The sequence below is a fragment of the Cervus elaphus genome, chromosome 23 (genome assembly GCF_910594005.1).
Source record: "Cervus elaphus chromosome 23, mCerEla1.1, whole genome shotgun sequence".
Lineage (NCBI taxonomy): Eukaryota > Metazoa > Chordata > Mammalia > Artiodactyla > Cervidae > Cervus > Cervus elaphus.
In genome coordinates, this window is record NC_057837.1 from 58,992,345 (window position 1) to 59,018,860 (window position 26,516).

Consider the following 26,516-nt stretch of genomic DNA (forward strand, 5'->3'; position numbering starts at 1 on the left):
TGCCTAGTCCTCCCAAGGAGGATCTGCCCAAGTCTTTACCCACAATCATCTCATGTCCACTCTCAAAATTTTGATGCAACTTAACCATATGAACCATGTTTCTCAATAAGTGGCCTTACACAAGACAGGATTCCCAAACTGCAGATTCCTCTTATTTGCCGATCAACCATCCCTCACACATCTCCCAGCAGCCGTTATGTCAGGGGAGATGGTACGAAGCTGAGAGCTGCTGAGTGCATGGCATGGGGTGACGGAGCAATCTTACAAGGGATTCCCCTGGCACACAGCTTTGCTGCTCGGCTACAGTCAAACCAGAAATGATCTCAGGTTCCAACCAGACTTTCACAGCTTCTATCGAGAATACTTTTTATTATACAGGTTTCATATACACAACAATTATTTAGGGAACATTTACAGGCAAGGAGTTCAATTCCAAAACTCCATTTTCACCCACACGCACTGTACCTTGAACTGTACCTCTTCGGGGGGTCAGCCCAACAGGAACAAGACAAAGTTATTGCTTTGTGGACAGACAGCTTCAATTAAATAAGAGTCTTCCAGAGTCAAGAACAGAGCTGAAGATCCTCTTAACTCTTAATACCCTGTGTACATACGAATAAAACCTAAAGATGTGTCTTAGATTACCCCGTCACCTTTAAAAGTTAATATTAAAATCGAATCCCATTTCTCAAAAAGTCATAAGAAGTGCACCCATATTTACAGACCCCATTAAATTATGCATAAATAAAATCTGTACACTCAACGCAGTTTCTCAAAATACAGAGCCTCCTCTGGGACTGGGGGATGACAGACAGCAAAAAAAAAAAAAAAAAATGCTCCATGCCTACCCTTTTCAAGTTTCACTAAGATGTGAAATAAATATGCAAAATAAAGCTTCCATACCTTAAAGGAATGTCATTTCAAAGAGTCTCCTCCTTGAAGAGTTAACTTTCAAAGTTTTTTTTTTTTTTTAAAAAGAAAAAACATAAAGTCATCAGCAGGCTTTGTTTCTACAAGTTTCGTAAAACCCGAAGGGCCCCTTTGAACAAGGGGTTTTAAAGTGTTACAAATGCCACCTATTAACCAGTTGCTAGGTGGACAGAATCCTTGCCTCCTATCGGTATGCAGGACAAGTCTAAAGAAACTACATAAATACTTTCACCTCAACACTAAAAGTTATTGTTGATCTGAATCCCATCAATTTGACCTTTCAACAGCTGAGTGAATGTGAGTTTTTGTTAGCCCGGGGATTTATTTAAAAGGTTCGAAAACTTGTAGCACCACTTCCAGAGTAAGGAAGAATGGGGTTCCAAAAAAATAAAATATAAGCTTAATGAGTAAAGAACCAGCACTTCCAATATCTCGTCCAGAGTTAAGGAGACACTTCAGCACTCCCTAAACACTAAGGAATCCAGGAGGGCACGTGAAGAGCTGGAAATCGACAGAGGCCCTTTTTCATGGGAAGGTGGGTAACAACGCTGCCCCCCAGGTAAGTGGGGTTCCCAGTCTGTCCTGGTCGAGATGATCTGGGAGTCCTTTTCCTTCCAAACTCTTCGGCCCTTGGTTCACCACCCCCTCATTTTACTTCCTGTGCTTCTCCAACTTCTCCAGGGTTTTGCTAGAATCGGCTGGACTCTGGTCTCCGGGATTCATGTAGGATTTGTCTATGACTATCAGGGCCTCTTTTATGTAGTTCTGCACGGCAGACACTGCAGCACAGATGGCCTGGCTGCCAAACCCATGGGTAATCAGGCTGAAATGAGACAAGCAGTTCTGAATGTTGGTCTCCAGGACTGGGGTGGGTCGGTTGTTCCCGTTGGGAGTTCGGTCTTGATTGAGAAGATCTGTAAATTCTTTACACACTTGCCTGTGAAAACAGTCAATGCACACCGCTGAGCTTGAGCTCAACCTTGGCCTGTGACAGGTAAAGAGCAAAGACTAAACTACGTGGGGGTGACACCTGGAGACGAAGAGAAACAGGGGCTGACCTACCCAGTAGGTTTTATTTATTTATTTTTTTTTTTCCCAGTAGGTTTTAAACTGACACCAATGGCCTAAGCTGCTGCACTTAGCACCTATTCTGTTCAAGGCCATAAACTAAACTCCTTTAAGCACTATCTTATTTAATCTTCCCTGCAATTAGAAAAGATAAAAAGGATTAACACCAGAATGCAGTGGCCAAGGTCACCAGGACTGGTAAAGAGGTGGAATCAGAATTCCAGCCTAGGAGAGTGATTTTTTTCTCTGATGCAGTCTGGTTCCTATAAAACAATTCTGTCAAGAACTGGGAATTTATTTCCCTGAAAGTCACTCTGTGATACAGGCTGGTTCATCGGCTCTCTTTTCTGCCCTATTTCCCACTCGACTGGTTCTGCTTCATTTACCATGATTTTAAAATCAATTTACTGTTGGTTTCGATGAGAAACCCCTCAGCTGCATTAAGTTGTTTTGGAGACATTTAATTTGCCTACGACTCCTATACATTCAACTGGGCCGTTTTGTTTTAAAACACAAAAGAGACTTCCCGGGTGGTCCAGTGGTTAGGACTCCCACTTCCACTGCAAGGGACACAGGTTCCATCCCTGGTTGGGGAACTAAAATCCCACATGCCACGTGGTATAGCTAAAATAATTAAGATCGAAAAACATCTTGTTATCAGGAAGCAGAAGGCACATCATCGCTACTGGATATGACAAAATAAATTGTTTCTAACACATTTTTGTAAGACATGCAAATAAGATCAAAGAGTAAGCTTAACTATTTTGAGCTAAATAACTAAGCAGCTGAAAAACATTCATTGTGAGCCATACTCTCACTGTTCTTAGTCTTCTAAATCCTACCCGAAAGTTACCCTATTTGACTCTACTTTTACACTACGACATTCCTTTTGCTCAAGACCCTAACTTATTTAAAGAGCATTTCTTTCTTGAGCACCAGGGGCTGTGCTGGCCTCTGGGCTTCAAGGTCAGAGCATCAGGGCATCAAATTCTCAAGTTTGGATACTTACTGTGCGGCCAACAGCATGTTCTTCCTAGTTGCTATCTCATTCCGCCCACCGAGATGAGGTCTGGTTAAATACTCAGCCACAGATTTACTAGGAAATTCTGCTTCACAGACATAGGCAAAGTCCCGAGCCAAATGAACTGCCTCACCTAGAATAATCGGCAATGGTAACAGACTTTAAGGTGGTTGTGGTCACCACGGCAAACTAGCCCTTCTCCCCTTCTCCAGCACTATCAGTCTATTCAACCCTGAATGTTCACCAGAACAACTGATGCTGAAGCGCCAATACTTTGGTCACCTGATGCAAAGAGCCAACTCACTGGAAAAGACCCTGATGCTGGGAAAGATTGAGGGCATGAGAAGGGGGCAACAGAGGATGAGGTGGTTGAATGGTGTCACCGACTCAATGGTCTTGAGTTTGAGCAAACTCCAGGAGACAGTGTGAAGGACAGGGAAGCCTGGTGTGCTGCAGCCTATGGGGTTGCCAAGGAGTTGGACACAACTTAGAGACTGAACAATCATCAGTCTAGTGGTCATTCTGCATTCTAAAATGAAATCATACATGGGGCCAACAATCCAGCTGGTAAGGAGAACTTCCTGGGTACTTTCAGTGGGTACTCTTCCCTAGGAATAGAGGGTGAAATCATACAACGTCAGGGAGGGAAAACTGAAATTTTTAACTGTTCTTGACCAGTGTAACCCAGTCCTCTGCCCAACCTGAGCAGATCATGAAGATACTCTGTCTCCACGTTTTCACACCATGTTTTCTGTGTCCTTGTGCAGAAGTCAGAAAATTTAAGGGAGGTGAGCATGTTTGTCAAAGAAGCAAACTGGGATAAAATCTTTGTTTTAAACAAGGGTGCCCCATTGCTGGTTGAGCTAAGTCTCTAGAATGTTTCTTTAAGAGGGGGACTTCACTGGCAGTCCAGTGGTCAAACCTCCATGCTTCCAATGCAATGGGGGCACAAGTTTGATGCCTGGTCAGGGAACTAAGATAGACATGCCTCACTGTATGGCCAAAAAAAAAAAAAAAAAAGAGGGAGGAGTGTATCCTACCAGAAATGTCAGGAGCTTTACCTACCAACTTGGCCTGCTTACCCCCTGTCTAAGTTACTGGGAGCGGACAGTGAGAAAACCAAGCAGTGTGGTAGGGTGGTGGTGGTCATCTCCCACCTGAGGAACCCACCAAAGTGTCTGATTCCAAGATGTGGAGCTGTTAGAGCTTTACAAAAACCCAGATGGTGGCACCCCCGCTCCCCAATGCCCTCCCTGACTCACTAAATCAGAATCTGAGATTCATTGTTCTGGTGCACACTTTCTCATTCAAGCACCCCAGCTTGGCTGGTGGGGAAACCTTGGGGAGCCACATTTATGCTCCACACACGCAGAGCCCACCATTCTCCATGCAGGACAGCTGGTCCCCAAGAGCATCTAACAGGCAGCTCCTTTCTCCTGGCCCTGACCTCCAAAGACAACTCATAAAAAGGTAGAGCCGGGCCCTGCCAAGTCTCTTTTAGCACCGCGGTGGCACCGCATAAACCAGGGAAAGAAAATGTTCAAACGATCGCCTGGCTGCCAGGAGACCACCCCTCATTGGCTGCCCGGGCCCCCAGCGCCCCGCTGATTGGACGAGGCGCTGGCGAGAAGCCTCTCTCGGCTCAACTCATTCTCCTGCGCGCAGTAACAACCAGCTTGTTTTGTTTTTAAAAATAATTATTTCACTTTTCCCTCGCCCCCTTTGTAAAGGCCGTATTGCATTCTTGGCTACTTTCCAGGTTAGTGGGTGTAAGCCCATTCAAGAAACTGAAATATCACATCCTAACTATCTTAGCATTGGAGAGGGGTACCCATCTGTGGGCCCCATCAGGGTTTTTTTCCCCCTATTACTTTTTTTGATGGGGAAATTAACAAAGGAGTTGTGAATTGGACCAGTCTCACTGTATACAGGGGCTTTTCTCTTCATTGACCATAATCCCAATATTCCACAGCTACAAAAACTAGAAACGGTATTTTTACCCAAAGGAACCAGCTTTAAAAAAAAAAAAAAAAAGAAAAGAAAACAACGAAAAAACATGTACCAAATCATTTCATCTTTCAGAAACTGGTTCACCTGATAGGAAATTTAACAGTGATTTTCTGGGGTTAACATTTGATTAAATGACTGTGAGTCACTGCAATGAACACATGGCAAATCATTCCTTGCATCCCTCTCTACTTGTGACTGAGTTGTTTTTAAGCTTTTCTTTAGAGAAATATTAAAAGACACAACACAACACCAACTACAAATACCACAAAACAAACAAAAAAAAACTCCACTGACCTTCCACAAGAGACGTCAGGAGGGTGACGTGAGCCGCTTTCCGTCTCCCGGCTGGAAGATTCAACCCAATCTTATCCAACTTCTCCCGCAAGGACCGGCCACCATTTTTAGACTTGGCTCTAAGCAAAGAAAAAAAAATTCTATTCTCAAGAAACCACTTTAAAATGCTGAAATACCTAAACTGCTGCTATCAAAACAGAAATCTGTCAGAGACCTTCGACATTATATCGTTCCTAATCAAGTGATGCAGGGAGTCCTTATTTCCATAAAATTAAAAAATCTTTCTTAGCATCGCCAGCATTTTTGTTTTTTAATAACAGAACACTGCAAGTTGTACTGTGAGCAGATAAATTTTCACTTGTAGAAACTGCAGCAGCAGCACCCCCACACACACACACACAAAACTACTCCCCTGGGGAGAATCAGACCCATGGAGCTCCTCTACCCTAAATACATTTGCTACCACTTCATACATGGAATCAAATTCCAACCAAATGAGAATTTATTAGCATTGTTTTAGCACTTTTTTCTACACTTGCCACTTTCTAAAAGAGATGAAATGTACTAAGCCATCCCCCTCCCCCCCCAGGCAATTAGAATTCAGTGTTAGGTATAAAAGTTACATAAATGTTAAAAATACCTCCCTGGTGCTTTTTTATTTTTCATCCCCCACCACCGACCCAACCACCATGCCCACAACGTGTCCCCATGTACCTTCTGAGAACACCTCCCAGTAATGAGGCATTTAAGCACTCAGGCGGGGACAGCCGCCTCTGGACTTCAGCAACTGTCACTTTGTATTTAGATGTAGAGCTGAGGAGGGACAGTCTTCCAGGGACTGAGCAGAAGACCTCGCTGGGATTCATCACAGCCCCCACCAGCTCCTTCTGACAAGGGAGACTCAGGGGGTTCTTGGTCATGGAAATAGGACCTGTAAATGAAGATCAGAAGTGGCAGTTCCAAGCAAGAGACCTTTTCAAATCACTCACCAAAAGTGAAGGAGCCCTTCGACAGTAACATTGCATGTTGGGCTATAAACTGCAAACAGATTTTTTTTAAAGCTGTATTCCTCAAGATAATCAAATCCAAAATTCACAAGTTAACACCTTGGGAAATTAATTAGTCAAAATCTGGGTTTGCATTTTCTAGCCACTATTATAATCTGTTTAATTAGAACATTTGTTTTCAAAAGACTACTTCTTAACTAAATGGTGATTCCCTCTCCCCACCACTCAAGGAATATCCAAAATTGCAGGACATATTCCAATCATTTGCTAAAATCTTTTAATGCAACTGATCACAGCAAATTTTTTAATACAAATAAATCTGTTCTAAGTTTACTAGGAAATTCAATTTATTTTATACGGGTTTTGTGTTTTTTTTTTTTTAATTTTTCCCAGTTGATTTCAAACAGTTTAACCTCAAGTAACAGGTCATTAACTACCCTTGATTTAGGATGACTATCTTTCCCAGCAAAACCAAACTGGTAATCCTGGCTAGATGTAACTTAATTTCATGAGCCACTCACTCACCAAGTAATCCCATTTTCCAAACCTCCTCCCCCCTCATCCCAGCCTAAAACCAAGAGATCACCCAGCCCCATGCATTTTAAGGCTGTATGTTTCGTAGGCCAAACTGCTTCCCACCATCTTCTTACAGATCAGAATGAAGGCCCTTTACCTTGTATTTGAAATCAGGAATAAAATCACAGCAACCCATCCAACAACTAAAATTGTCACAGGACCAATCACTCCACTGATTTTCCAAATTAAATCACAGGCTTAACTCACTCTGGAGTTCTTTCTGGAGCATTGTACAAACACTCTCAAATCCAAGAAGTGACACTCCCCAAGGGAAAAAAAATTAGCAAGTGACAAAACCAGAGATTGAGAGGCAGCACCCGAGAGCATCTTTTCCCATTTAGATCTTAAATGCCCTCTCTTCTCACTCCTAAAACCTACCTGCCTGTCACTCCCTCCACCAAGTCAGATGTCCCAAGTCAGATCCCAAAGGCTCCACCTTGCCAATAAGTTAATAACTTCACAGCGCAGTTAAAAACCAGAACAGGGTAGGGTGCGTGGACCAGAGGAAGACAAGGACTGTGGCTCATTGCGTACCTTTGCGAATAACTGTCTGATCATGCAGAAGTAGGTGCTGGTCGTCCACATTCTGGGGGAGAAATGAGAGTTTCCTTAAGTTCGGGGAGAGCCTGGCGGGGGGACCGGGGGCCGGGGTAGGGGTAGGGGTGGGGGGGGGGGGGTAAGAGGAGAGACGCGGTGGGGCGCACAGATCCGGGCCGGAGCGGGCAGGGCCGAGGCGCTCACCTGCACGTCCTCCATCGGGTGTGCCATGTCGTGGAGCCCCAGGTTCTCGGCCAGGCCCGCGGCGTCCAGGGCGTGCGAGTGGGGCAGTAGCAGGTCCGAGCGTCGGTAGGCCTCCCTGCGTGCGCTCACCGCGCCGCCATCCAGTCCGGAGAGATGGGGCAACAGGCCGGCCGGGCGCCCGTGGTGCGAGGGCAGGCCGGCCCCCTCCTGGCTCTGGCGGCCCGGCCAGGCCTGCTGCTGGCTGCCGGTGGGCGCGGGCTGGTGCAAGGGATTGATGGCAGCGGCGTACGCCTCTCCAAGGTGCGAGTAGGGGTCGGCCGACTGAGAGTAAGCCAGCTGCTGGTAGGGAGGCGGAAAGTAGGGGGGCGGCTGGTATTCGGCGACTCCGGTATGAGAGAGGGGCGGCGCGGGGCTGTAGAGATGCTGCCCGGCAGAGGAGAGGTGAGGCAGGCGCGGGTTCCCATTGCTGCTCGCGTCGTGGCGATCCTGGGGCAGAGAAACCGAGACCCGGTTAGGACGAAACCCCGCTCCTGCGAACTGAGTGCAGCCGCCGCGCTGGGCCTCTGGCGCCCGGGGACCCACTGCTCCCGCCCAGCCCGACCCCGCGGGGCCCTGCCCTCGAGCCAAAAGGCCCCTGGGGGAGCAACGTGCCCCGGGGGAACTTCGTTGTCAACCGCGAGTCTGCAGAAGAAAAACTGGAGAAAAGACCTGGGGGAAGGTGCCCCCGGGGCCCGGCGGCGAAGGTCTGGGCGCTCTGTCGCCCGAGGCTATCGGGGGCTCCCAGTCCTCATCCCAGGTCTTGAGGCGGGAGAAGCTGAGGCAGGGATCCTGGGAGAAGGTCTGCACGCTGCGCAGAGCGCGATCGCCCACAAGTCCGCACATGCCAGCGTTGTCCGCCAAAAAGTGGGGAAGAGGCGCGCGCGGATAATGCGCGCCGCGCAGGAAATGCGCTTTTTCCCCGCCCCAGGCACCCTCCCTTCCACGCCCTCAGGACAAAGACCTCCGGGCGAGAGACCCTCCCTAGCCGGGCCGGCCGCCCAGTGCCGCCCCAGGGATTCGGGGTGGAACCCGCTGGAGCCAGGCGTGCGCTCCCGGACTACCGATGCGGGACCACGGCGGAGTGAGACCGTCCTGCCCGACCAGCGTCAGTTTCCGCATCAATCCGACACACTAGGAGGAGGAAGGACCCCGAAAATTGGGCAGCCTTGCCTGTGCACGTTCCCTGGCCCCAGGGCTGTCCGACTTAATTCTGAAAGGACGTGTCGCCATGTGTCCCCGGGTCACAGGGGTAGCGGGAGCGGGGGCTGGGGGACCCGGACAGACAGGACGCCGTCGCCCCCTAGCGGAGGTGTCCGGGCCTGCAAACGGGAGCAGCCCCTCGAGGTGCCCCGGACGCACGGCTCTCGCGCGTCCCCGCAGCCACCGCTCGCCTTTCTCCCGGGGCCCAGGCGCACGCCTCGCGCTGCCTGCGTCTTCTTCCTCTTCCCGCTCTCCGCCTCCCTCCCTCCCACTCTCCGAAACTCTAGCTCAACCTGTCCGACAGGATGGAGCACTCCCGAGCGCTTACGGCCCCATCTGGCCTCAGCGCGCCCCCCTCCCCAGCCCCCACTTCTCTCGAAAGCCAAACTTCTGCTGTTTTCTTGTCTCCCCGAGGGGGTAGCGGAGCAGGTGACAAGCCCGCCTCGGAGGAGACTCCGCAAAGGTGTCGCCGGCAGGTCGTCTCGTCTAACGCCTTTGGACGGAGGTTTCGTGCGTAAAAGCCACCTCTAACAGTTGTAGACCCGGCGCTCTTCCGAGAAAACGGGAAGAAGGGCTGTTTTGCTTCGCGTGAAACCGGCCGGTAAGCTTTGTGGTAGGATCTGCCACTCTCTTTCCAGGCCCTTTCCCGAGGCTGGATATTTAGAGAAAGGCCCGATTCGGGAAGGGGACCGCGGAGAAACGCACTATAGGGGGCGTCCGGAGAAGTGGACTCTGTCCCATTGAAGGGCAAGCGGTGGGTGCCTGTTCGCGGCTCCTGCGCCCTCGCCCCCGACCTCGGTCCAGTGGCCCCCGCCTCCCGGACTGTACTCGGGTGGGGCCGGGCTGCGCCCCTGTGCCCAGCTCACCTCGCAGTCCTCTTCATACTTGACATTATCGGTTATTTTCCACAACATGGCGTCCGGCGTCCCCCAAAACAATCGCCAGTTAAATCCAGGTTCCCCCCACCCCCCGAGCGGTAAATCCAAAATTGGGGTCACGGTGGCCAGGCGTCTGCCGCCGCCCCCGCCGCGCGGGCCTAGCTGTCCGGGTCACTGGGCGCGCATCGGCGGCTCCGCGATTGTAAATGCTGCCACCGCGGGTGTGAAGACCGCTGCAGGGGACCTGGAAAGCCGCGCCCGCACTGTGTGTCCCGGCGATAGCCGGGGGATCGGGGAGCCTTAATGAGAAGGAAATTATCATAACTCCTCCCCGGGGGCCGGCGCGAAGGCCCTGGCGCCGGGCGGGGCGGCCCCCAGCCAGTCCCAGCCTAGCTCCGCCCCGCACCCTGGCCGGGCGCCGCGCGGAGTCCCACGCTGCGGGGGCCTAGGAGCAGAGTCCAGTGGAAGGTACCTCGCTGACGGCCGCAAGCCTGAGGCCAGGGTCACGCCTGCCATCAGTCACCCTCACCTCGCACACACCTGAAACTGGCAGAGCTGGGAAAAGGGATCCGAATCCAAGAGCCCCCCCACATACACCCCCTTTCATCTAGGCCGCCGTTCCCCATCTTCTGAAAGACACCGTCACGGGCAGTTAGAGACCCCGATTTAGGGGACGTCTCAAGACCTGAGGTCCCCTCATCTCCTAAAACGTCCTAACCACCCACTCCAGGGAGACAAGGTTTACAGTGGGGTCGTGCTGCCGAAGACCCAACCCCTCCGCGAGATGACCCCTCCCCCGCACGGCGTGGGAACGGTGCTCTTGGGTTCCTCGGAGGGGACGGGGTGGAAGGCCTTCTGGGGAGTCCGCCCCAAGCGCCACCGAGCGGGCGGGCCTCTACACCAGTCCCGAAGTCTAGGACAACTTTATGCCGCCATCGCCCGAAGCTCCATCTCCACGGCTGGGCTGCGGCCGGGAGGGAGGTGGGGGCACCCGCGGGCCCTCGCCCCGCCTCGCCCTGCCCTGCCCTGCTCAGCGCCAGCTCGGCAGCTTCCTCCGACGGGCCGGGCGCTCGGAAGCCTCAGCTTAACAGGGAAACGAGGTGCGGGGCAGAATACAACCCTAGTGTCATAGGCAGGGGAGAGGCAAGTGGTGGGGGCAGAAGGAGGGGCCGTAGAGGGACCCCCGCTGGAGAGGTGAGTTCCCCTCCGTTTCGCAGATGCGGGCAGAAAACGAAACTTCCTTCCGCATAAACGCTGTCTCTCAGCGCATTATGTATTTGCCACCCAGACTTGAAGGCAGAAAGCACTATTAAAGTTTTTTAAAGAAACGAAATCCATTGGCCCAATAATTGTAACTGACCTTTTTTTTTTTTTTTTGCTACAAAGATAAAGTCTCTAATTCTTGAGGGGGAATTTTGTTGGAACATCCTGACTGGATTTGGGAGCTGAATTTAAACATTCACAGGGAATCAGAGAAGGGGGCTCTTTCCATCTGATTCTGAATCCAATACTGCAGTTATCAATACCTGTTAGTTCAGGGCCCCAGGGGGCCTGGAGTGGACGCTGCTCCCAGTCCACGGAATGAATGCACCCACCTCTTCCCTACTCCTGCTTGGGTTGGTTTGCGCTTTAGCATTTCTTAAAACCCAAATGGGCCTAAAGTAACCAAAATAAAAATAGGCGTCTTCCAAGCGAAAAGTTCTCCCTGGCCTTAGTAGGCAGACTCAGGTGATTTGCTGACCAAGTGGGAGGACAAAATCTGGAGGTTACCACTGGGGGCTTTTCGGGTTTGCCTCCGGGCTTTGCACTAGAAGTACAGACAGAGGCAATGCACACAAGGACCCCTGACAGCTCGCTTTCAAATACCGGGGCCTGGAGGCTAAAGGAAAAAAAAAAACCTCAGAAGCAGCGCTCCTGGGATTCGAGAATGGGGGCGGAATCGGACCCGGCGCGACAGGCCTGCTGGCGCCCTGGGCGTGGAAGATTGGGGTCCCAGGCACTTTCGAGGGAGGCTGCGGCGCCTCCGGGCACCCCAGATTCCCAGACCAGTGACGCACCTGGTCTCCTCCACGCCGGGCCTTCCATCCCCGGCTTTGACTCCAAGACCCGGCCTGGGTTGCAGCTTCAACAACTTGTCTCATCCACGCCGGCAACTGCGCCGCCGGGCAGGTTGGGCGCCAGGACCAGGCACCAAAGTGCCAACCCCGACCCCAAGACCTGACAGCCCTTTCCGCGACAGCGCTCGCCGAAGGCAGCCGGAGGGACGGAAATTCCTCGCAGCCCTGGGGAGTCTACGACGGAGGCAAAAGGAGCCAATGGGCCCTGAAGGGAGCCTCGGAGGCAGTGAGGTTTCCGAACGGCTCGGCAAAGGCCATTCATTCATTCCCAAGCCAGCGCCCTGGGCCTGGACGCTGCCCCTCCCTCAAGGGACACGCGACTTCCGCGCGCGGGACGGGGAAGGCGACTCAAACGAACCGCAGTCTTCCCCGCCAGGCGGACCCTGCCCGAATACGCACAACCTTCGGCTTCAGGGACGGAGCCCAGGAAAGCTCGCGCCCTGATCGGGATGTAGGAAACCCCAGCCCTCCCTGGAACTCAACTTTTCTGCTCTGAGCCTAGAGAAGTCAGCTGACGGCTCCCGCGCTCAAGACAGGCCTCCCCGCAAGGCCCCCACCCGTCGCCGCATGAAGACTCGTGACTGCGTGGCCGCGCCCTTGGGCAGCCACCGCCAGAGAATGATACCCCCACCGGACCCTCCGCGGTTTCGCAGCCGCCTAACTCTAAACAAAACTTGGGGATCGTGGGGACCAGCCTCGCCGCACGCCTTATACCATCAGGATTTGGGGTTGGAGGGTGGTCAGCGGCTTCCCTCTGTCGCCACCTAGGGAGCCTGCACTCAACATACCCGCTTGAAGCCTGGACCCCAGCCCCCAGTCCGCTCGGTTGGCGCTGGAGACCGGAGGCGACGAGCGTAGGCGAGGACAGTAGCGCTACGGCAGTGCGCCACCTCTAAAGATGCGTCTGGAAACGAGGCTTCCAGCCCCAGGCGACGGGCCTCCGCCGCTCCCACCCCCACCCCCAGCGCAAGCCCGGGAAGGCGACCGGGCGGGTCGAGCGGGATTGGAGCGGGCCCACGACTCCTCTTTTCGCCCCAGGGAAGGGGCGCCCGAGCCGTAGGTGGAGGCCCGAAGCGCCCCTTTGGGCGCTGAGAACCCAACAAGGTGCGTGTCCCGCGCCGCGGAACAGCGTGGGCTCCAGCTGGGACCCCAGTGAGTGGTGAGAGCCGCTGAAGCAGAGTCGAAAAGCCTGCAGCCACCCGGGAGGGCCCCCATTCATGCCCCATTCCCACACTCTCTCTTCGCAGCAATGGCACCCATCGGAGGGACTCTTGGCGTCCAAGAGCATCCGAATTGTACAAGCCCACTCAGGCGCATGCTGGGGGCGCCACATGCATCAATTCACAGTCACTTCAAAATAGCAATCAAATAAAAATAGCAATTGTTTTAGTGATGTTCAAAGTGGCGGCTACACACAGCTTCTCGTCTTAGCCCAGGGTCCAACCCAACACTTTTCTGTTCCGTGCCAGGCCTGTCCTCGAAGGAGTTTCGCAGCCCTTAGTTTCTCCTGGCAAACACCCTCTCAAATCAACAAAAGCGTAGCGTCGAGCCGAGAGGGCCCGGAGGACGCCAGCTTAAGAGAGGCTCGCCGAGCGCAGAAATCTTGGGGAGAGTTCCTAACTCGACAACCATCGCCCCGTTTCTCGGCAGGCGAATTTTTAATCGTTTAACTACCTCAAAACCACAAATTTGCCTGCTGTTCAAAGTCGCTTATCCCAGCGGCTCTCGGGCACCTATCAGACACATGCTGGCTCTCGCCTCCCCCGCCCTGGGGGACCCCCGCCCTCAAAGGTGCCTGTTACCTCTCCACCCACTAACGTCCCCGGGCCCATCCAGGTGCAGCCTAACCGCTCGGGGGCGCAGGCAGGAGGGCTGAGGCGCGAACCCAGTGTCCCCGGAGGCTTTCTCGGCTCGGCGTCCTGAACACCAGGCACCTCCAGGCCAGCTAAGCCCGGCGGCCCTCGCCTATTTATCAGGTCGCCGCCAGGCGGGGAGGAGACCCACTGTGTCCAGGTGCCCGGCGGCGCGGATTCGGCCTCCTGAGCCTAGACTACGCAGAGCCTAGGGGCCACGGTGCACCCCCCACCGACGCCCATCCCACCCAGGGAACTCCCCACCACCCCCCACCCCGCCCCTGGCAGCCTGCCCTCCCGCACCCCTCTCCCTGCCGACCCCTGGATCTGCCCTCCACCCAGCACCTCTCTTTTCACCTTTAGGTACTGGAGATTCATGTTGCCAGCTCTGCGACCCTCTGCCAGCTGAGGTTTTTTAAGAATGGGAGCTACGGCGGCAACAGGTCCCCAAGGGCCGCGTCGTGTGCCGTAAAATGCTCGGAGCGTTTATTTAATTAACGGAAGGGGGATGGGGGCACAATTCACAGCCAGAACGGGCTATCGCGATTGGAAGACACACCTGAAGGCCCTGGTTACTCCTCCCCCGCCCTCCTCCCCTTGGAAACTGTAAAATCGCCAATTGAAAAGGGTCTTCCCAGCGTTTTGAATGGTTTTTCACTTGTTTCTAACAAGCGGTACCTAGGACTTCCTCCATCACAAAATTATTTTACTGTGTAGTCTACATCTTGCAGGCAAGGGACATTTTAAATGTATTTTGTCCCCAAAGCCAGATCTATTAGCATTTCCGTGAATTCTCCGGCGGGGGCGCGGGGGGGCGGGGGGGTCAGTTCTGACATTGACAAGAGGCGCCTCGCTGGTTTCCGGGTCCAGGTAAAATTGAATCAGGGGCAAAGAGTGCCCTGAAGGAGAACGAGGTGGGCGGGTTTGGGGTCTTCCTTAAGCGCCATCGACGTTTGCTTACACCTTGGTTTTCACATGCTATTTGCCTTAAGGTAAGAGGCAAAGTACCTAGGTTATTTTAAAAAAAAGAAAACACACACACACCCCTGATAGCCCAGTAAAATGCAGTCTTCTTAAGGAAGATTATAAGCACAAAAATAAATGTCATTTGTTGACTGTACCATCCGTTTAAACATCAGGGGATCCACCGTGACAACCCAGGTCAGCAGCAGGAGAAACTAGCTTAGTAGAACAGTTGCCCTTCAGCATCTGAGTCCTTGATGGTTTTCACAGAAATCTTCCCAGGCAACCAAACAGCTTCTTCTCCAGAGAGGTGAGTTTGAAAACTTACCCAAGATTCCTCTACATGTGCTTTAGAAGTGAGAGAAAAAAAGTGACAGGAAAACTTCAGGTTTCAACCCCACCCACTGGCAATCTCTCCCAGACATTCTCTGTCTTCAACAATCTTCAGAGGCACTGTTATTGAAAGACACCAAGAAATTTTTATAATAGAATCATCCATGTAGAGAAATGCACATTTTTGCATTTCTCCAAACAAAAAGTCATGGAAGCACAGCCACAACTTAGTGTCAAGGGGTTTAAACATTCACTTGGCTGCCAATTTGGGCAAAAAATGGGCAGAATGTAAGACTACAGGGAAAATAGCTTAGGCGAAGGTGTAAGTAGGATTTTGATCATCAGTACTGTTCTGTTCTAAGATCAACATATGCTGTGCTTTTTGATCACTTTTAATTCCCACTGGGAATAGTGAAAAGGTCATAGGCCACATTTGGGGGTATAGTTACACCCAGGAAATAGGATGGGACTTGTTGGGGGAAGGTTATGAAGAGAAAGCTGACTTTTTTTACTTCATTCTGTTTGGGGTTTTGTTCCTACCTGTGGGTAGGGGTGCAATTAATGTGTCTGGTATTAATTATTTTTTATTTTACTTATTTTTGCCTGCACCGCACCACTTGTGGGATCTTAGTTCCCCAAACAGGTATTGAACCTGGGTCCTCAGCAGTGACAATGCCAACTCCTGACCACTGGCCCACTGGGGAATTCCTGCCTTAATATTTTTTTTTAAATGAACATACTACTCACTGTTAACATCCTGGTTTCGTTTCAAAATTTAAACCAGAAAGGAAGATTGTTGTTGTGTCTCTGGTCTTCTCTTGTTATTGCTGCTATGATTACATCTTACTTTTATAACTTTTTTAAAAAACGCAATCACTGTGAATGCCCAAATGTGTTTATTTGACCTCAGAAGCTGAAGCATCTTGTACTGTCACAGTACATAATTATGAAATATTGGCACCTGGAGAGGGTGTCAATCACCCCTGGGTCTCTTTAAACAACTTCCACTAGTGGGGTCTGCAAGGAAGCTGGAGCAAGACCCCATTCGGCAGGAGCGCTCAGCGAACAGGCAGCCACCCGTGTCCTTTCTCCTCTGCCCTCTCGTTTAAATCCTACAATCCAGGCTGCAGTCTCTCCAGTTTACCCCTGGCATCTCCCTCACGTGGCACACCAACGTTGGCTTTCCTGAACCTGGTGCCAAGCACTTGAGTTCTACATGTAAGAACTCATTTCATTGGGGCCGTCAGCCTGAAAACAACAACATTAAAAAAGCCAAAATGGCACCATGGCAACCCAAGGATCTAAAGGGGAACCTAGCCAGCAAAAATCCACGGCAGATTAAAACCAGAACCTAAAAGGAAGAAAAGATACTACTCTTTAGATCCACTCTATAATATATAATAAATATCAGTTTTGAAGTCCTTTTTAATACCAGGAACACCAACAAAAAATCTTAAAGATACATATATATATGTTTCTTTCTCACTTGAACAAAATCTGTAGCCTCCAAAACTAAGAACTGGAGAACTGGAGAGACTTCTCTGATGGTCTGATGGCTAAGACTCCGTGACTGGGTTCCATCCCTGGTCAGGAAACTAGATCCCCCATGCTGCAGCTAAGACCCAGCACAGCCAAATAAATAAATAAATATTTAAAAACTAAGAACTGAAAATATCGTGTACCATATCTTGACAATATACTGTCAAGAAAAGAAAATGACAGTATATTGTCAAGAAAATGTATTTGGCATTTTCTTTTCATGAGAAGCTTAGATGGGCTCAAAGATTCAGAGCACTGCCCTGCCCTAATTTATTCCATTTGGCAATAATGAATTTTCATTTTGCTGAAAAACGTTCCGTGGCTGCATAAGCGACCTGTTATAATGAAGTCCAGTTTCATTTATTTGTCCATTGAAAAGCTATTTTTCATTAGGATCTCAGACATAGCATAAAACAGTGATTCCCAAAGTGAAGTCTGGGATCAGGATGATGAGTATCACCTAGGAACTCGAAGTTTGGGGGTCCCACCCCAAGACCCACTGAATCTGGAGTTCAGTGGGCAGAGCCAGCAACCTCTGCCTTGACCCAGCCTTCAGCTGATTCTCTCTAGCTCCTTGAGACCCACCGGCTTAAATGATTTGTAGGAAAACAAGTGTGAAATTATTTCTTCCCTATTCATATGTGAGACCCAGAAACTGTATATAATGAATCAACTGCACATGTTCCAAAACCATAGCTGCATCGTTTAGGGGATCCTCCATCCGTCTTTGTGGTGCAGATCACCTAAACTCTCTCTGTGTTGAAAGGATGTGCTTTAATCTTATCACACATTGACCTTTTAAACAACCAATTTACCCTGCTCAAAACCACTCATGTAGACTGTTTGTTTTAAAGAAACAGTTTTTCATTCATGCATACAAAGTTATAAAAATTCTATCAGTTATATGGATTTGGGACTTAGGGGAAGAGGAGGTAAAGAAGTTTTGAACATGATTTAAAAAAAAAAGAATTTTATTGTTGCTTCCTATTATGTCCCCTCCCCCACCCAAAGGATTAGATTATAAATATTATATTCAGGAAAATGCTGAGGCCCCATAAGACGTGAATACCTAAAATCAAGACTTCCCCAGCCCCATACTATCCAAACAAGCAAATCACCCCTTTCGCCTAGGGGCGGTTCATGTCTCACCATACCGAACACTAGAAAACAGGGGGTCCGAATGCCTTACATTTCCTATCGCGTTAAGGACAGGTGGAACTCTGGTGGTGCCCTGCACATCCCGGGATGCACCACACTCTGACCTGGTGAAGACCACAGGCTTTGGTCCCGCTGTGTCTGCTCCAAATCCTGACTCTGCCTCAGCTCGGAGTGCCTTAGTGTTTCCATCTGCACAATGGAGATAGTAGTGCCTACCTCCTAGGAGTGAGGATGAAATGAGATCGCATAAGGAGGGGGTTTAAAATAATGCCTAGGAAATTCCCTGGTGGTCCAGTGGTTAGAACTCTGAGTTCTCACTGCCCAGACCCGGGGCTCAATCCCTGGTCAGGGAACGAAGATCCCCAAGCCTGGCCAATGTTAGCGTTGTACAATATTGCTTACTAAAATCACGGCTGCATTCTCTTCATCCTTAGAGCACAGGCCGCTCTGTCCACAGCCGAACCTGCTCCCCAGGATGACCACTGGCTGACCCACAACCCCCTCACCCCCTCCCACTCTCAGCCACCTCCCTACACCCCTTATTCACCCAAGTTCACCTCCTAGGTGCACCTGCCAAGTTGGTAGCCCTCCTTTTAATCAGCAAGTGAGAGGCTCTTGGAGACATTCATTCCTCCAACAGACAGTTACACGTAGTTACAAGCATCTCTGCTCGGTTGTCAGCAGGTAAGGAACCCACCCTTCTGTAACCTCTAGTCTAGTGGGAACTACATATCCATCCAACAATGTTTTGAGGCCCTCCTATGTGCCAAGTTCTACTGCAGTTCAGGGGATAACGTTCACAAAACTGACAAAATCCCCAAACTTATGAAGTGTATGTTGGCAGGGGCTATAACTTTAAATGAACAATTACAGAGGGCAGGGAGGGAGAAAAGGAAGGAGGGAATTGAAGAGGGAAAGGAGGCAAGGAGGGATTGCTAAGAGGAGAAATGCTAGAACAGAAACCAGGGTTCCATACAGGTTGGGGAGGAGCTGACTAGCCTGTGGGTCAGACAGATGGTGCTGAAGAGCCGACTTTGGTCCAGAGGAGAATGGAAGGAGGCCCTCTGGACTCTTTGCTCTTATTAGCTTCAGGGTATTCAGCCCAGAGTAGATGTTTAGAGAAGAAATGCTGTTCCCCTCTTGGAGAAGCTCACCGGGTGACCACTTTCTTCATTGACTGGGCAGGTAGCTTGCCAGGGCCTCTCCCATATCAGGGGACAGTGGCAATGAGGCCAAGTCCCTGCCCTCGAGAGGCCCAGGGTCTCTGGAGACAGATAGGACATATAGCATCAGATGGCACTGGAGGAAAAGCAGGGGCCAGGACATTGAGGAGACTGGGTGCTTCAAGGATGTAGTCACGTGAAGGAGGTGATCTCTGAGCAGGCACTCAGCGATGGGTTTGTTTCAAATGCAAGCACCAGAGGAAACAAATAAATGAGAAAGTCCCTAAATTGTCCCATTCCCAGAGATAAACATCATTAAAACACAGAAGTATAATTCTACACGTTCTATCCATAATCTATATTACACATGATATAGACGATATCACAAATGTTACATTATATCTATATTTTAAATAAATTTTAAATAATAATAGCAGTACTTTATTTTCTGCAATTTGCGTTTTTGCACTTAGCTGTAGAATGGGGACTTCTTTGCATGCTAATATATGTAGATTTGGGACTTCCCCGGTGGCTAAGATGGTAAAGAATCTGCCTGCAATACAGGAGGCCTGGGTTCATCCCTGGGTTGCAAAGATCCCCTGAAGACGGAAATGGCAACCCACTGCAGTATTCTTGCCTGGGGAATTCCATGGACAGAGGAGCCTGGTGGGCTACAGTCCATGGGGTCGCAAAGAGTTGGACACTGAGTGACTTTCATATATAGATTCACTTCTTTCCTTTTTGCTTTCCTCCTCATTTTTCTTCCGTCTTCCTTCCATTTTTTTTTTTCTGTTTTGCTGGTTTGAAGTTTAACTAATGTTTATGCGAGCTGCCACATTAGAATTGTTTACCGCTTCTTGCTTTTGTCCGTTGCACCCTAGCTGACCTGCACCGACACTTACCACGTGTGTCTCGCTCTTCCAGGTCCTTTGCACGGAGTATCCCATTTAATCCTGCAGGAGCCCCGTGAGGTGAGAACTATTACTATTTCCATTTTGCCTGTGTAGAAACCCAGAAACACAGCACTTTAGTAACTTGCCCTTCAAAGCCAGGGAGGAGACAGAAGTGGGTAAATAAGACCCTAGGTGCTAACATGTCTGCGGAAGACTAAACTCATAGCCTAACAAGTTGAGTCAAGCTGTCTTTTAAAATAGCCTGTGGGACAAACAAAATAGGGCCACAGGCTCTTTAAGGCCTGGGGGCTGCCAGGGCAAGGCTGCAGGAAAGAGAGAGCCTGCAGACAGGCAAACGTGATGCCTATATTCCAGGGGTGATGCCTAGAAGTGGGGTTTGGGCGCCAGAGCCTAGGGGAGCAGCGTGATCTAGTCTTTACATCCCCACCAGTGGTGTAGAAAATGTGTCTACCTCCTCCCACTTACAAGACGTTATTCTACTGATCCTTAATTTTTTCCAGAGCTTCTCTGGTGACTCAGTGGCAAAGAATCTGCCTGCCAATGCGGGAGACTTGGGTTCAATCCCTGGGTTGCAAAGATCCCCTGAAGAAGGAAATGGCAACCCACTCCAGAATTCTTGCCTGGAAAAATCCCACGGGCAAAGGAGCCTGGCAGGCTACAGTCCATGCAGTCACAAAAAAGTCGGACATGACTTAGCTACTAAACAACAATGACAATTTTTGCTAAATGGATGGCTCAACAGAAAATGGTGCATTTGATTTTCATCTTTTCTATAATTTGCTGGTCATGTGTGTGATTTCTTCCACAGACTATTTGTGCTACTTGCCCTTTTTTCTATCGAGGCATCTTTTCTTCAGTATGCTTTCAGCCCTCACTTCGGGAGCACATATACTAAAAGCAGAACAATATTTTTTTTCAATGATTTTCACACATCCTTGTTCATGTTTCAGTCTTTATTGCAGCTGGTATGGGTGCAGGGAGGTGAGTGAGAAGGGAGAAGTATTCACGGTCTAAGGTAGACAGACCTAATTTTTTAAATTAATTAATTAATTTTTATTTCTGGCTGCGCTAAGTCTTCGTTGCTGGGTGAGGGCCTTCCCTAGCTGCAGCGAGTGGGGGCTACTCTAGTTTCGCTGCTCGGGCTTCTCATTGTGGTGGTTTATCTTGTTGTGGAGCACAGGCTCTAGGGCTGGCAGGCTTCCGTGGTTGTGGTATACAGGCTAAGTTGCTCCACAGCATGTGGCATCATCCCAGACCAGGGATCGAACCCCTGTCCCCTGAACTGGCAGGTGGATTCTTAACCCCTGGAGCACCAAAGAAGTCCCAGACCTAATTTTTATTTTTCCCAAGAGGAGAGATGCTAGCCAATGGCCCTCACAGTAAGAAGGGGCAGAAAGAAACGCCCCTATTAATCATGTAAATTGATCTCTGTCCACGTGTATTTTTCTGCCCTCCCATCTGTCTAAAGTGCCAGTGCCAAGCTATGTTTGATGATTGTAGCTTTTGCCCTGTTTCCATAACTGCCTCATCTCCCTGATTTAAGTCTTCCAGAAAAATCTTGGAATCAATGTGTCAGGCCCTTCCCCACCCCCAACACACACACCCACATCCTCCTCCCCCCACACATATATCTTACTTCCATCTTGAGTGGAATTACTCAGAATGGTATAGCTAGAAAAATCTGGTATCTTTGTACTAACAAGGCTGAGATTAGATGTCTTTTGGGTTTCGGAAGAGACAGGAAGAAGTTAGGCCTGGGGCCGAGCTCTGGATTCAAAGATTCTCAGCGGGGGTGATCTCCCCCTACCCTGAGGGGACATTTGGGAAAGTCTGGAGATACTTCTGGTTGTCACAGCTCGTGGGGTAGGCCCTCCTGACATCTCCCAGGTGGACCCACAGTGCCCAGGATGCCCCCATGACAGAAAGTTATCTGGTCCATAATGTCCACAGCATCGAGGTTAAGAAGCCCTGCATTATTTTGCTTTGTTCATCCCAATCCAGTCGGGGGTTGGAGGATGGACACCAAGGCACCTGTGTCCACTGACTCCCGGCGGCACTGGCCTGGGGCTGCTCCCTGCAGCTGGGAGCTACTTGGTGGGGGGGTGGGTGTTTCCAGGGTTGGGGGGGGGGTTAAGCTGAAGCAATACCTGGGGCCGTGCCATGTGTCTGCACCATCCCTACCCCTTAGGTACACTCCTAATGGTGAAATCACTCCTCAATTTGCCAGGCCCCAGTGCAAAATGATAATTTTGCCAGACCCTTGTTCAAAAGTGAGGAATTCCAGGAGCATCACAGCAGAGCATTAACCCAAGCACAAGGCCCTTCAAACTCAGCAACCTCGTAAAGGCACACAACCAGGAAGCCGGGCTGGCTCCCTCCACAGCTCAGCAAAGTCACTCTGCCCCCATTCACTCTCCTTCTGCTGCCACGACCTGCATTTTCCACTGAAGGATACATCCTCAAGCTCTAACCATATTCTAAGTCCTCATTCTAAAAACCACTGCATAGAATTTCATAATCTGAACTTTGGTGCTTTGCACATGTTAACCAGTATCAGGCCTAGAGAAGGCTGATGTTCAGTCGTTAAATCGTGTCCAACTCTCTGGGGCCTATGGGCTGTAACCCACCAGGCTCCTCTGTCAGTGGGATTTCCCAGGCAAGAATACTGGATTGGGCTGCCATTTCCTTCTGCAAGGGGTCTTCCTGACCAAGGAATTGAACCCAAGTCTCTGCTTGGCAGGCAGATTCTTTACCATTGAGCCACCTGGGAAGCCCTCAAAACATTTGTTTTATGAATGAAAATGCACCTTTCCTCTAAAATGTAGACTCCCTGAGGGCCAAAGAATCTGTCTGTCCCATTCCCTGCATCTACAACTCGCCAGCAGAGAGTAGGCGCGTCACTAATATTGGTTAACCATAAAATCTCTTTGACTATACAAAGTCAGGTCTTAGTTTCCTTACCTTGAAGAGGGAGTGGATGAGGGACAGAAAAGCTACATAACTTGCCCCAGGCCACACACCAAATAAAAACCAGGGCTACAGGCTTCAGAGTCTGAAAAGCCTGAGCTGAGTAGAGACACTGAGCTTCCAGAGAGTTATCTAGCCAGGCAGAGGAACGGGAAGGGGAAGTTTGGAGAGGAATATGGGGAGGGATGAAAGGAGACAAGGGGAGGAGGTCAAGGGAGCCAGAGCCTGGGCAGCCATGGCTTCAGGGGCGCTGTGGGCTGCTTGGGGTTCCCCAGACGCGTCTGCTGCCCTTGGCGGGTGTGTCCTGTGGCCGTGGGGTCCATAAGACCGTTTCCGAGGGTCATGAGAGCACGGCTATTTCATAACAGTGTGCGATGTCGTTTGCCTCACTCGGTCACTACGCTGGAATTTTCCAGAGGCTATGTGATGGCCTATCACAGCAGATAGGAGAACCCAGTTGCCTTCTATTACGCCAGGCATTAAAGGGAGCTGTAAAATGGATAAACAAGCTGACCAATGAACAAATCCCAACCACTGTTCTCAAGACGTTTCTTCTTTAGTTTTAGAAAATATGGTTACTTTTTTCATAAAATGTGATTTTAGGTTGATATGTAGTGGGTGTCTTATTGTTACTTTCAAATACATGTTTTTGTTTTTGTTTTTTTAGTTCTACCACTTTATTGCTACCAGCCCATCTCCCTCCACCCTCGTGCACACATGCTCAGTCAGGTAATCCCATGGACTTCAGCCCGCCTGACTCCTCTGTCCATGGATTTTTCCAGGCAAGAATACTGGAGTGGGTTGCCATTTCCTTCTCCATCAAATACATGTTTTAAGTGACTCAGTAATTTCTGATACAGTAATTATTGATAACCCACATAATCAATTTCAGTTTTTTTCAATGTAAAGAGGTCCTTAGATGGAAATGTTGAGAATCTCTACCCTTTGGTGACCTTGGTTTGTCACCACCAAGCACGTGCTCATTTACTGCATGATTAAATAGATATATGGAGGGATAAATAAGTTGATAGGTACATGAGTGAAGAATTGTGTTTTTGAAATATCTGTGCCCCTACATTCGCTGCAGCATTATTTACAATAGCCAAGATATGGAAACAGCCTAAATGTCCATCAACAGATGAATGGAAATATATATAAATATATCTCCACACATGTGTACACATACATGTGTACAATGGAATACTATCCTGCTACAAAAAAGACTGAAGTCTTTCCATATGCAACAACATGGATGGACCTTGAAGGCATTATGCTAGGTGAAATAAATCAGGCAGAGAAAGACAAATTCCATATGATCCTATTTATATGAGGAATCTTAAACAAAAGTGAAATCAAGACACCAAGCTCAAACATACAAAAACAGGTTGATGGTTAACAGCGGTGTGGGGCAAGCAAAATGGGTAAGGAAAGTCAAAATTCCCAGTTATAAAATAAATAAGTCATGGGGATGCAATATAACACATGACAACTGTAATTAATAAGACTGCATCACATATTTGAAAGTTGCTAAGAGAATAGATCTTAAAAGTTCTTATCATCAGAAAAGAAAATAATTCTGTGACTTATGTCTGGTGATGGGTGTTAACTGGACTTCTTGCAGTGATCATTTTGCAATATATACAAATCATCATGCTATACTGTGGAAGCTAATATAATGTATGTCAATTACACGTCATTTAAAAATCAATAAATTCATTTTTTAAAAGAATTATATTTTGGATACATTAGAGGATATGAGATATACTGCTCTGAACATCCCCAGAAGGAAGGGGGGAGGCGAGCAAAGACAGCTCCCTACCTCTTAACAGCTAGAGTTTCCTCTTTTGTAAACGAGACAGTAAAGGGTCCCCCTAAGAATACTATGCTAAAAAAAAAAAAAAAAAAAAGAATACTATGCTTAGGTTCCCTTAGTCAGAGAAGTCAGCAAAGGGCCGGGCCTGGAGAAGGAAGGGTGGGTTATGAATACAATAGAAACCTTTACGACTATGTGTTACTTTGCATCTACTGTGGGTCCCTCCCTCCCCACCATCGTCGATGCCATCTCACTTCTAGATTTATTTGCCTTTCTCCTTCTGTTTGACTGAAGGGGAACAGATGGTTCAGGGGCAGTCTCTGGCGAGGTCAGAGAGTCAGCCTCTGCACCTCTAAGAAGGCTGGCAGTGATGGGAGGAGTGGGCAAGGGGAGGAATTGCGGTCAGGCATCCAGCGCCAGCCTGATGGTGGTGGCCAGCATCCCAGTGCTAAAACCCAGCACTACAGAGCATTGACTGCACATCCAGGACCTTGCAGCACATCCTGTATCCTTCGAGAAACTTTTAAATCTCCACCGGCCAGACAAGCCCAAGTTTTCCTGGTTGACAGAGTTAGGTGGGCAAGCACAGGATACAGTGCTTATTTCTAAGCTCTAGGAATTGGTGGAGCCCCAGAACCAAGGAGTTTGGGTGCTAAATTCCACCAAGTCTTAAACCAGACCCCAGAGGAGGAAGGGGGCGGACAGAGCAGAAACCTCTGCCAGGCCAGGCATTCTCAAGCTCTTGGGGTTTGTTTGGGGCGAGAGGAACGAAAACCAGTATCCGTACTCCGAAGTGGGAGTTTTGACCTTAAAAGGTCACTTGCTGAAGCACTCAGTGTCCTTGTGCTTCTGGGGCATTGGCACCTACCTAAGAAGGCCTGATTAATTGGTCCCCTCCTGGACCGGGGCTGAGTCACCTTCTCAAACCAGCCTCTCCCCTGTCACCCGGCTCCACAGTGTCCCTGCACCCTGCGATTCCCTATCTCTGTCCAGAGTTGTCTCTTTTCCATCTTTCATTCCACAAATATTTATTGAGCGCCTACACAGTCCCAGGCCTTGTGCTGGGAAGCTCAGAGGGAACGAAAGAGGCTCCAGCCTCTGGCTTCGGGGCTTCCCGTCGCTGGTGGGAGACAACATCTTGACAAACAACGGCACAACTCATCCCTTTACCAAGGCGTCAGTGCCCTAGAGAGACAGGGCTGCTGGGGGGATAAGGCAGCCCAGCCTATCCTGGAGGTGAGGCAGGCTCTCAGAGGAGGCAATACTGAAACCCAGAGGGGTCAGAAGGACAGAGACCAGATCTTTAGAGGAAGCAAGGGGGGAAGGGAGGGTGGGCAAGCCCTGGGGCAGCACACACAGCTTAGGAGTAGGGAGCTGCTAAGATGGAGTCAGAAGCTCTGTGGTTCAGTCCACACACATTCTTCCTGTTATCTCCAGACCCCACTGAGCACTCTCCTACCAGAGGCTGTTTTGTAAATGAGATGCTTTTCTGAGGCTGGTGGTGGATGAGCAGGTCCCTCCGTCTTACAACAGATGTACCTTGAGTACCTCGGTACCAGGGGATGGTAGGGAAGGGAAGCCTCAGAGTTTACCATGGAGACCACCATGAACCCCACACCTAAGACAGGTCAAACATCAGGAGGAAAGGCAGAAATAGGAAGTGAAGGGGCGTGTGTCTTAGTGTGTATGTGTGCTGGGGGGGGGGAGGATGACCTGCAAATGTGGAGGCGACTCCCTGGCACCCAGGAGGGACCCCAGGCACACAGAGGTTCAAGACTTGTCCTTCCCAGCCCAGGCAGATAGCTCAAGGATGAGACTCTAACACCAGGTGCCAAACCACTTACCTGATGGAATCACCTTTTCAAAGAGCCAATGACTCCAACCAAAGCCATTCACAGGCTGTGGAAGGTCTGGGTGCCATGAAGATGTGGG

General features: G+C 49.7%; 1 protein-coding gene across 3 annotated transcripts; it reads right to left on the reverse strand.

Moving 5' to 3' along the window:
• Positions 1–340: 340 nt before the first annotated feature.
• On the reverse strand, positions 341–10,032 carry TFAP2C (transcription factor AP-2 gamma). 3 transcript variants are annotated; one of them, XM_043884735.1, is made up of 7 exons: positions 9,753–10,032; positions 7,648–8,133; positions 7,441–7,492; positions 6,038–6,254; positions 5,324–5,442; positions 3,008–3,152; positions 341–1,867 (listed from the first exon to the last, which is right to left on the reverse strand). In XM_043884735.1, the coding sequence occupies exons 1-7, from the start codon at positions 9,798–9,800 to the stop codon at positions 1,582–1,584; spliced, it is 1,353 nt and encodes a 450-aa protein (XP_043740670.1). In that variant the 5' UTR covers positions 9,801–10,032; the 3' UTR covers positions 341–1,581. The 3 variants fall into 3 exon arrangements, with proteins under 3 accessions (XP_043740670.1, XP_043740669.1, XP_043740668.1); XM_043884734.1 differs by lacking the exon at positions 9,753–10,032 and adding an exon at positions 8,857–9,738; XM_043884733.1 differs by lacking the exon at positions 9,753–10,032 and adding an exon at positions 8,356–8,843.
• Between the last annotated feature and the right edge of the window lie 16,484 nt (positions 10,033–26,516).